This window comes from Bison bison, unplaced genomic scaffold (genome assembly GCF_000754665.1).
Source record: "Bison bison bison isolate TAMUID 2011002044 unplaced genomic scaffold, Bison_UMD1.0 scf7180017864343, whole genome shotgun sequence".
NCBI classification, from domain to species: Eukaryota; Metazoa; Chordata; class Mammalia; order Artiodactyla; family Bovidae; genus Bison; species Bison bison.
Window position 1 is genome coordinate 2031238 of NW_011494915.1, and position 12073 is coordinate 2043310.

Genomic DNA, 12073 nt, shown 5'->3' on the forward strand with positions numbered 1-12073 from the left:
AGCAAACACCGTCCTTAGAAAGTGGGGAGAGCAGAGGAAGATGCTGGGCGATGCAACTCTACCCCTACCTCACCAAAGAGACCAGAGGCCAAGCGAACCTTACATGCACTGTGCATTCACTCAGTTTCCAATACACACCTTTTATAATTAAAAGTTTCTCAAGTTAGCTACATGCCTCAGTGAGAAGTCTATTTATGAACCCCTAGAGCATAGCCTGAGTGGCCCTGATAGAACATGGGGGTTATATACTATTTTATAGCACAAAATTTAAAAAGCAACATACTTTAAGCAGGATTCAAATAAAAGATATGTGGTTTCTGCATGTGAAAGAAACCACAGAAATTCACACACCAGGCCTGAGAACTTTCCCCTGGTTTCTCTGACTGCATATTAATGCCCTTTGGCCTAGAATACTGGCTGAATAGTGGATTAATCCAATCTCAGAGTCTGATGAGAACATGGGCAACTAGAGATAAATATATAAACAACGTTATACAGATATCAATAGATACATGGATAAAGATGAAATATTATTCAGCAATGAGAATGAAGGAAATCTTGCCATAAACAAAATTTCATATGGACCTTGAGGGCATTGCTGCTAAGTGAAATAAGTCAGATCAACACAAATACTACATAATCTCACTTTTATGTAGAATCTAAAAAAGACAAATTCTGAGAAACAGATTACGTAGCACAGTGGTCAGCAAGGGTTGAGGGTGAGGGAAATTTAGTCAACGGTCAAATCTCCCAGTGATGTGATTAACAAGTTTGGGGATCTAATGTTCAGCATGGTGATTACAGCTCATCTAATAACACTGTCCCATATACTTGAACGTTCTAAGAGGGTAGATCTTAAATGTTCTCATCACAAGAAAGAAACAGTAACTGCGACAGTAAGAAGGTGGTAGCTGATACTATGGTGGGAATCATTTTGCAGCTGATAAACATATTGGATCAATACAATGCACACCTCAAACATACACAGTGTTATGAATCAATTACATCTCAATAAAAACTGGGAAAATATACCTCACTTCATATGAATGGACAGTATCCAAACAGCTGCTCAAAGACAATTCAGTTTACAAATGCGGCTGTGTGGTCTATTCTAAAACACTTCCCTTTCCAAAAAAAAAAAGTAAATAAAAAGAAAATAGCTAATATGCATTCTACTTTCTTCCCTAACTTTCTGCGCCTGGTAGGCTGCAGTCCATGGGGTCGCGAAGAGTCAGACACGACTGAGGGACTTCCCTTTCACTTTTCTCTTTCATGCACTGGAGAAGGAAATGGCAACCCACTCCAGTGTTCTTGCCTGGAGAATCCCAGGGATGGGGGAGCCTGGTGGGCTGCCGTCTATGGGGTCGCACAGAGTCGGACACAACTGAAGCGACTTAGCAGCAGCAGCAGCACTAGATTAACTTTAGTTTGCTCTTTTTTTAATTAACTTTTTCAAATGGAAGTCCAAGCTCTGGGCATTTGAAACTCCAGTAACACTGGGTTCTGCCTGGCTTCAGGGATAATAGATCCACCACAGAGGATCAAAGGAACTCCCTTTTCATATACAAGATGTATAAACACCCATGGGCAGATGATAAAGACATGGCCCGTGGATTCCTGTTTGAGTAACACTACAGGCAAAGCTTCTGAGGAAATCCTGAAGAAAGGGCCTAACAAGCCCATGACTGCCAACCCCATGGGGTCTCAACCAGAACCCTGACTCTGTGCTCAAGAGGAAGTGCAGCCTTGGGGAGCCGGTGGCCACACCACACTCCCAGGAGCAGGCACTGGCCTCTCACAAAGTAGTCACACAGATCTTGTTGAAAGATCTTGTACTGCCACTGGTTTGAGATTCAGTATGACTCTGAAACAACCACAGTAATACAAGATTCTAAGATTATCTTTGAAGACCATGGTGGCAAAAGGGACTTGAGACAAGTCCCTTTTGATGTCAAGCTTCAAAGCTTGACATCATTTTGCCCTTGGCCTTGGAAATTCCAAGCACTTGAAACTGACAGGAACACTAGGTGCCTCTGCTTTGAAAGACCTGCGTGCACCTTAATTTTGCAAAGCATGTCCTCCGTCTCCCCCACCTCAGCCTCCATGCACGGTGGGCAGAAACCCTGGAATCAGCTCAAAAGGTGGCAAAGAATATGTGCGAGTCTATGTGAGCTTGAGGTGCTAGTATGTAATTACATTTTCACTTCAGAAAATTGATTATTAATTTATTACTCAACAGGGAAAGCATGGAGGTTCAGAATTCTATATATACTGAGTTTTTGAATGAGGTCCTCTATCCCCCCTCCCATATTTTAAAATTCCAGTTGTTAACTCCAGTATCCATTATTAATCTAACTGTTACAAAGGCTTATCCCTCTTACCCAGGGGTTAAATTTCAAATATCTCCCAATAAAAGTGTAGGCTGGCTGGGCCCAAGGCACTGGAGAGTAGTAAGGAAGGTAGAGTCCTGTCTAGGGGCAGCTGCTCCAAGGGAACGCCAGGAATGACTTTTCAAGAGAAGCTGCTTTCTGATACACCGTCTGCACACTTTGAGTCAGCAAGGGGTTCCACTTGTTTTGTTTTAAAAACAGAGTGCAGATCAAACAAAACACATTTGCACACTGGATCGGGTACCCTAACTTCTGGTTTGTAGCAATCAGTGGCCCAAAAAAGGAAAATTTTAAGGAATCAGATGAATGGAGTACTAGCTTTCTACTGCCATGTAATAAACACTGCCAAATTGAACAGTTTAAAACAATAGGTCTCCAAAGGCCTCTTCACTCTTCTATCCTCCACTTTTTCCTGCTTCATGCGTTGGCTCCTCTGCCTCTAACCACAGTGTTCCACCTGATTTAGAGTCTCCAAATTCAGATGAAGTCTATCAGATGAGCTATAATCTGTCCCACCTAATTTACCAGTGAAGTTCAGTTTCCATGTGTTTATCAGTCACCGCAAGTCCTAAACCTGTCTGGATGGAGTTAACAAAACTGGGAGAGTATGTCTGAGATGATCTGAGTCCCAAATGCTGGGTACCCTAGGAAGTCAACTCTAAGATAGAAGTCTTAGTAATCTTGGACTTAGTAATAATCAGCGGATGACTTAAGGAGTGCTCTAGGGAGTATCACCTGTGAAAGGGGAGGGACAAGAAGAAGGAAAGACAGAAAGAGGAAAAGGCCTCAGATAACCCTCTGGAAAGTTCCAAAGCTCAGATCAAACCAGTCAATCCTAAAGGAAATCAACCCTGAATATTCAATGGAAGGACTGATGCTGAAGCTCCAGAATACTCTGGTCACCTGATGCGAAGAACTGACTCACTGGAAAAGACCTTGATGCTGGGTGAGACTGAAGGCAGGAGGTGAAGGGGAAGACAGAGGATGAGATGGTTTGATGGCATCAAGGACTTAATGAGCATGAGTTTGAGCAAATTCCGGGAAATGGTGAAGGACAGGGAAGCCTGGCGTGCTGCAGTCCATGAGGTTGCAAAGAGTCAGACACGAGTGACTGAACAAACTACACAGCTGAGATGCCCCTTCTCCATGGTCCCAAACTGTGGTGAGGGGTCAGGCCTTTACACCTGAACATCAGGGAAAATCATCTCAGGCAAGGAGGCTCTTTGGATTGCAGACAATTCAAAGACGCTGTAGGCCATCTTCTACAATTCTTCCAATAGTTGAGGGCATGAATCCTTCATTCCTGAAGGGGATGCTGGGTAGGGCAGCACGCTCATTAAAATGTGATGGGAAGAGACTTCAAATATAAACCCTAGCCCAGCCTGGGCCTGCTCTGCCCTCAGCACCATTCTTTTCACTTCTACTGGGTGACACCTCTGTACTGCATTCCCCAGGCTCCTGAATGATCTGGCTCCTACCTGGCTTTCACCAATAGGAGACATTGGTTAGAGCCTGCAGAGTAGAAGGGAAAGGCCACGGTATTTTTCCACCTTCTCTGTCTTGGCAGGGTCAACGGAGTGGCCATTTCTCCTCCATGGTGTCAATTTCCCCCAGAAGGGCCCACTCTGGCTCCAGCTCCCACGGAAGGCCCTTCCCCACCAAGGCCACTGGCCAGCAGGACTGCCTTCCTCTGTCCCACCAGCCTCAGGATGGCAGGAGCTGTTGCTCATCTGATGGCAGGAGCTGTTGCCTGCTGTTGCTCATCTATGGGCTGCCTTTGTGTCTTCTGCTTGACCTCTCTGACTCTCCCATCACACATGTAATCAGTTTCCTGAATTCAATTTCCTGTCCTTCTGCTCCTGGATGGCTTCTGTTCTCCTGGTTGGATTCCAACACAAACCCCAAATCAAAAGTCTCATGAGCCCCTATTCCAAATCTTGGGAGATCATCCCTGATCTGACTTCTTCATGGAAAATTCTATGTATCAGGGTCTGGGGTGAGTTTGAGAACAAGTATTGCCTAGAACAAGTATCTACTTTAACAACAGCTATGATTCCCTGGAGAAATGCCTATGGCTAGGCGGGCAGCTATTTAGCAATGATTCTTCATTTCATTCCATAATCCAGAGCCCAAGTAAAAAGATATCTCACCTACTACACTTACTGTGGTGCCTCAGACAGTAAAGAATCTGCCTGCAATGCAGGAGACCCAGGTTTGATCCCTGGGTTGGGAAGATTCCCTTGAGAAGGGTATGGCAACCCATTCCAGCATTTCTTGCCTGGAGAATTCCACAGACAGAGGAGCCTGGTGGGCTACAGTCCATGGGGTCACAAAGAATAGGACACAAATGAGTGACTAACACTTTCACTTTTCACTTTCATACCTACTGTGATACTTCAATTTCTCCTACATTGAACATTTTTGTCCAAATGTAAAACAAAATTAGTTTATCTTAAACATATCACCTTTGGCCCTGTTGAATAGCCAAAGTACTGCTTTATCAACTGAAATAATTTCAAAGATCAGAGCTAATTTTTTAAAAATTCTCCATATTTCCAAAAATTCAACATAAAGCTTTTATAAAGGGTCATCAATTCTAAGATATTCCATCTGCCTAAATTCTTTATGCTTCATAAAGATACCATCTCTAGGTATGTGCTAAAATCATTTTACCTTGGCGACTTCATAAAATTTGGTTCCAGTCAAACACAGTTATTCCAGGATGGATTTCAGAGTGACTCCAAGTTCCCATTGGTAGCAAGGACCAACCATTTCAACAGTTCCAAAAAATTATCTTAACTTCATAGACCTATTTAAAATACAAAAAAGACAGGAAGCCATTAGCATTTTAATGTTGAGATGATACAGGTTTTCAGAAGCAAATTTTTTTTTTTTTTTTTACAACAACCGTGTTTTCAGGCAAGTGGTAGACAGTCAAACACATCCACATGTGTAAAGGGTCCTAACAGATGGGGATGGAGGGAGGGCGGGAAATACAGAATTCTGCACTTATTAATTAGCCACACAGTAGTTAACAGAATACAATCTTAAAGCAGAAGTTTCCTCTGCAGCAAAGGCATGACCAGGTTGACAGAGGGTACCAAACCACTCATGATGCAAAATTCCACTCTCTCATCAACCATGGGATGAAAATGAAATTGGAGATACTCCAATCCCAAGAGTTCCACAACCTGCCCAAGTTCACAGAGCAGTGGAAAAGCCAGCATGCAGACCTAAGTTTCAATGTTCTGTGATGATGATAAACTATTTGCAAAACACACCACTGTGTATAAAATAGATAACCAAGAAGAACCTAGTGTATAGTACAGGGAAGTAGACCCAATATTATATAATAATCTATAAGGGGGGACATATGTGCACCCATGGCTGACTCATGTTGATGTATGGCAAAACAACCACAATATTGTAAAGTAATTATCCTCCAATTAAAATAAATAAATTACTTTTTAATGAATGGGCTTTATATATACAGGCTTCCCTAGTAGCTCAGATGGTAAAGAATCCACCTATAATGCAGGAGACCCGGGTTTGATCCCCAGGTTGAGAAGATCCTCTGGAGAAAGGAATGGGTTCCTACCCCAGTATTCTTGCCTGGATAATTCCACACAGATAGAGAAGCCAAGTGGGCTACAGTCCATGGGGTCACAAAGAGTCAGACACAACTAAGCAACTTTCATTCATTCACTAATACAGATATAAAACAATTTGCAAGGATGCTTTTTGAAAAATGCTGATGGGACACAGAAGGCAAAAATTTTTCCAACATAAAACACACGAAAATACAAAAAACACTTTTTAACACCATAACTGAGATTCAACATACTCCTTTAATGCACACACCTAGAAAGACTTTTATTCTTAATGAAAACATTTTTCAAGAAGGATTCAGATAACGCCAAAACAAAAGACATTTCAAAAACAAAGGAACATGAAATTACCCGTTTTTAACGTTACCGAGTTAAGTACATCCCTCCAAGGGATGGAGATCAAAGAGAAATAATGATGGGCAACAATAAATATTTAAGCTGCAAATGTGACATACAAATGATCCTTGTGGGCTTCCCAGGTGTTTCAGTGATAAAGAAAACATCTGCCAATGCAGAAGACACGTGTTCGATCCCAGGTCAGGGAAGATTCCCACGTGCCATGGAGCAACTATGCCCATGTGCCACAACTACTGAGCCTGTGCTCCAGAGTCCAAGCATTAGTGAAGTCTGTGCTTCCTAGAGCCTGTGCTCCCCAACAAGAGAAGCCACTGGAATGAGAAGCCTGTGCATCACCACTAACGTGTAATAGCCCCAACTAGCTGCAACTAGAGAAAAGCCTGCGAAGCAATGAAGACCTAGCATAGCCAAAAATAATAAAATTATTTTTACAAAAGATCCTTGCTCCACAGTCCAATCATTATCGAATCCTGTTGAACCCACTGCAAATGCACCACAAAGTACAACTGATAGTTTTCTCTTCTTTGGATGCTCTGGAGGGAATTACAGATGTTTGTCTAGAGGCCTCTTTAGGTGACAGGCTTGAGATCCATCCTTCTGGGGCCACAGGAGACACAGAGGAGGCCATGAGTGATTAGCTCTACGAGAGAGAAGCAGCTTTGAGTAACTGTATAAATGTACAATACTTGGAAAAGAAATCACTGGATAATGTTCGTCTCCCAGATCCTCCAACTTTATTAAGTATATTTGTCCTGATATCCACCCAAGGGCACAACATGACCTTCTGTTATCGGAAAGAAATACACAGTATAATTTACCAGAACCCATCCTAATGAACTCCCCACATACTGGAAACCAAAATGACCTTTCCTAGCTAATATTTATCTTGTTTTCTTCGCATAAAGGGAAGCGAAAACAAATGTGATCCAATAGTTCACATGCTAGACAAAAAGCCAGGAGTTTAATTTTAGGCTGAGCAGTAACTCATTCAGTCAGATTTTCCCCGAGTGTACCCTAGGCACTTGCTTAAAAGGATTAACTTTTTCCTGTCATGTCTGAACTTTAGTACATTCAAGACCATCAGTGCTTTTGTGTACAATGTGAAAAGCATGTGTTTCCAGTCACTCTACTTCCCTCCAGGTTGTTTTCCAATGGTGGCACAGTCTTTTCTATCATTCTACTTTAAAAGTCCTTCCTTTTTCTGCTGCTGCTGCTGCTAAGTCGCTTCAGTCGTGTCCGACTCTGTGCAACCCCATAGATGGCAGCCCACCATGCTCCTCCATCCCTCGGATTCTCCAGGCAAGAACATTGGAGTGGGCAGTCCATCCCTTCTCCAGGGGATCTTTCCAACCAGGGACTGAACCCGGGTCTCCTGAATTGCAGGCAGATTCTTGACCATCTGAGCCACCAGGGAAGCCCTACTGTACAGCACAGAGAACTATATCCAATATCCTGTGATAAACCATAATGGAAAAGAATCTAAAAAAAAGAATATATATTCTGTATGTGTGTAAATACATACACACACATAATTGAATCACTTTGTTATACAGCAGAAATTAACACAACATTGTAAATCAACAATACTTCAATAAGATATTATTACTTATTAATACAATATTATATTATATAATACTAAAATAAAAATATTCAAACTAAAAAAAAAGTCATTCATTTTTAAAGAGTCTGGGTGTTTACAATGATGAATGACATTGCCATATCTAGACTAAGAACAATTTTAAATGTGTCTGGTCCAATTCCAACTGTTGGAATGAGAAAAAAAAACAGCATTTGCGTGCTGGGTTACATTTTTCATCTTTCACCTTATACACTGGTCTTATGTGGAGACAGTCACTTTTCTTCTCTTTTTTTTTTTTTTTTTGACAGTCACTTTTCTATAAAAGAGCAGGATGCCTGTTCATGTTCCCTGGTACCAAGAAACTCTGAGCTTCCCAGGCAGAGGAGACCATTCTTCAGATGTTTAATTTATTTCTGTTGTACCCAAGAAAGAAGTCAGCCTACACCCGATTTCTTATCAAGGAAATAGTGAGGTTCCGCCTTTCTTTTCTCTTGATCTACTTGCCTTCACTATTAGCAGAGTGAATTCCTTGAAAGGATTATTTTGGGAAATACAGCTATTGACTTGCTGTAGATAAGCACCCTCAGAATATCTCTTATATCAGTTTTGCTACACCCATCTCACTCCACAGATGTCAATTTATGCAGCATGACGTTCTTATCTTTTCATTCTAAAACTCTACAGTGATGAAATACCACATTCCTTTTAAAACCACAATTCACAATGACCTTAAACCTGGACCTAATCAGAGGAAAAATGCCAAACGTTTGACTAACTTAAATGCGAGAGACTTTCTGCAAAGTAATTGCTCCTTAAAAACTGTCAAGGTTATGAAAGACCAAAATAATCTGAGGAATTGTTCCAAATGAAGGAATGATACATGGCAACCAAATGAAATGGTGATCCTATGCTGCATCTTAGATCAGAAATAAAAACACACGCATAGTCATTCTCAAATGAACCGCATGCACAATCACACACACACACACATATATACACACACATTTATCTATAAAGGACACTACTAGGACAAATAACAATTTCTGAATATAGCCTATAGATTACGGTGTCATATCAATATTAAATTAGTTAAGAGAATGTCCCTGTTATTAAAATATACCCTGAAATATTTAAGAAAAAAGGGGCAACTGTCTTGAATTTACTGTCAAATGATTCTGAGAGGAAAAAGGGAAGAGGAAAGGAAGGAAAACCGAATGAATGAATGACCAGAAAAACAAATGAACAAAATGTAAGCAACTGATGAATCTAGGAATTCTTTGTATGATTCCTCCAACTTTTCATTACATCAGAAATTATATCAAAATAAGACAATAGATGTTCACTAAAAAGAACGGTTTATCACATATACTAAAATGATTCAGAACTTATTACCATTCTTAAACCATAAGAGGAGTTGATAGTTGAAATGTTCTGGCTCATCTGACTTTCTTAATACTCACTGAAGACCCCAGAGGAAGTTCATCTACTTTTATTTAAAAAGCACTTTCATAGGAACACCTTCTATAAACACATTTGGGTGTTTTTTTGCTATTCCTTTAAAAATGTCATACTGGTTTACCATTTCTCAAGCTGTTAGTTCATACAATATTCTCATGTAATTAAAATATCTTCAAGGACATTTAATAGAATATAACATTCAATAACATTGAAAAACTGTTGCTATTCAATGTGTTCCTTTGGTCAAAAGTCTATCAGTTGTATAAGAAGTATAGGAGATTGATACTATGTGCTCCTAACTTCTCTTATTAATTAAAAATGTATTCGATGAGAAAAAATAGCACTTTCATAGTGTCTACTATGGTTCAGTGATTGTGCAAGTACTTTAAAATAATAACTCACTTAAAAGTAGGATTTATTTCTATCCTGCTATGCAGATGAAGACAGTGAGACACAGATAGGTCAAGGGGTTTGCCCGAGGTCGCTCAGCTAGCAAGTGGCTAAGCCGTGATTCAAATGCAAGCCATCTAGCACCAAGGAATCTACTGTTTCAATTCTTATCAAAATATTTTCAAAGAATATTAGTCCTTTTCATGCTTTTTTAAATAGACTGAAAATAACTCTTTCTTCAGGAATTCAAGGCAATGGTCATCAAGATAAAAGTAAAAATTTTGTCTGTGGACCCATATGAGTAGACCACTGGACTGAATAAAGACCAGATCCCGGCTTGGAGCCTCTGTTATTTTTTCAGTTCAGTTCAGTTCAGTCGCTCAGTCGTGTCCGACTCTTTGTTATTTTTTATTAACCCCTAAATAATTTTTGCCTCATCTCTGAAAAGCTGGTGAATAAAAGTGATTCTGACTTGCTACAGGGTTCTGCCTTACTACAGGTTTATTCAAGGCTTAAGGTCACTTTCCAAATTAAGACCAAACATACAAGAATTCTGAAGAGCTTGAGCACTTAAGCTGCCATTTTTCAAACAGATGGAAAAACAACCACACTTTAGATCAGAACGCCTCAAAGACACTTGGATGAAAATACAGCAGAGCCGGAACATAAGCCTATATGACTTCTGTCAATTTCCATGAAGGAATTCAGCACTGACACAAAACAAAGCAGAATTCTGTCGGTGCATCCACGCAGACTCATTTCCTGCCAAGAAATCCAGGAGCAATTCTGTGACGGTACAGCAAGGTAGATTCTCACTTAAAAACCAAATAGACACGCTTGCACCATTGCCATTTCCTGCCTGCCCACTCACCTAGGAGGTTTCCAAGCCCCGTCTTGCTTTACCAGCAGAGTAGCGATGCTTGAATAATGAGCTATTTTCAGATTCACCATTAGTGCAGCTGACCTCCTGGAGTGGGATCTACTGGGATGACCTGGTAACTGTGGTTCTCAGCCCCTCGGGTATCAGGGCACAAGTAGGACTAATTTTTCCAGCTAATGATGTAACAGGTGACATCCTTAAACAAGTTTAAACATCTCGTTAAATCATTTTTTCACACTAATTTCAAATCAGTCAAGGTAGAAGATGATACAGCTGAGAAAGTTCACCTCTATCCTCCAGAGGTGAAACTAGCAACCTGAGATTTGGATGTATAAAACAGAGTTTTATGAGTGGAAAGGGGGTGAAAAGATGGTTCCATTAAGCAAGAATTGTGTCTTATAACCAATGGAAATTTTGAAAGAGAAGTTGTCTCCATGAAATAATTCATCATTTCTTTAGACAGAGAGGAGGAAATAGGTTTCCATTTCATGTTGTGTTTATATAATACAACCACACTGATTTGTCTTCTAGAAATTCTCAAACCGCTTTTCCACAAAAGTATGCAAACCAAGCGCAACCTCTCTCTTGACAAATTTATGCAGGAACAAGACAAGTATTAATGAACATTTTATATTTAAAAGGCTTCTGATGAAAGTAAATGTACTTAATAGGTTATCAACACTTTTATGAATGTATTTCAAGCCCTGATACTCAGCTAAAGCCTCAGCTGAGCTCTCACTTATAACTGTCACATGATGCATAGAATTACTTTGTAATTTAGAGCATGCTTACTGTCACACGTTCAAAAGGACAGGTTTCTCTGCCAAAATGCAGTATACTCATGCCATTAAGTTGCTTTTCTATTGCTACCTAAAAATATCAATGAGGAACTTACTCATTCATCTTACAACATGCTGTAAATATGTTTAGAACTTAAAAGGTTCTAAGTGAGTCATTAAAGACAATAGCTGTGTCTGGTACAGAATTGTATAAAATTTTACACATGGCATTTTAATTTTATGTGTTGCCAATACCATCTTACTTAAATTAGGTTGTAGAGTTCTTCAAAAGGGCCCTCTTGGTCAGAGATGATTTAAACAAATTAAACAGACACACTGTGATCTCAAAAGGTTCACATTCTGTCACTGTAAGAACCGAGAAACTCCTTACAACCATGCAGCGTCTTTATTTCCATGCAGTGACATGGTCCTTTCTAATGGAAGTATGGCCAGTGCCTTCTGTTAGTGAAGAAAAACTCTAGCCTACAAGTGACTATGAACTGTCCAAAGCACTCATCACTAAGTGACGATGGTTCACTGAGTCAGTCTACACAAAACACAGAAAACAAACCCGTGAGTGACATAAAATACAAAACGCACTCACCAAATTCAGGGACACTCAACACGATTCC

The 12073-nt window shown here is 40.2% G+C and overlaps 1 protein-coding gene across 1 annotated transcript in view; it reads right to left on the bottom strand.

Annotated features, from left to right (window-relative positions):
• The window catches only part of FAM19A4 (family with sequence similarity 19 (chemokine (C-C motif)-like), member A4), a 130305-nt gene extending 125116 nt beyond the window's left edge, over positions 1-5189 (bottom strand). Inside the window, exon 1 of the mRNA XM_010854552.1 lies at positions 5064-5189. Within this exon, the coding sequence (XP_010852854.1) occupies positions 5064-5077 (14 nt within the window). The 5' untranslated portion in view covers positions 5078-5189. The remainder of the gene's footprint in view (positions 1-5063) is intronic.
• Between the last annotated feature and the right edge of the window lie 6884 nt (positions 5190-12073).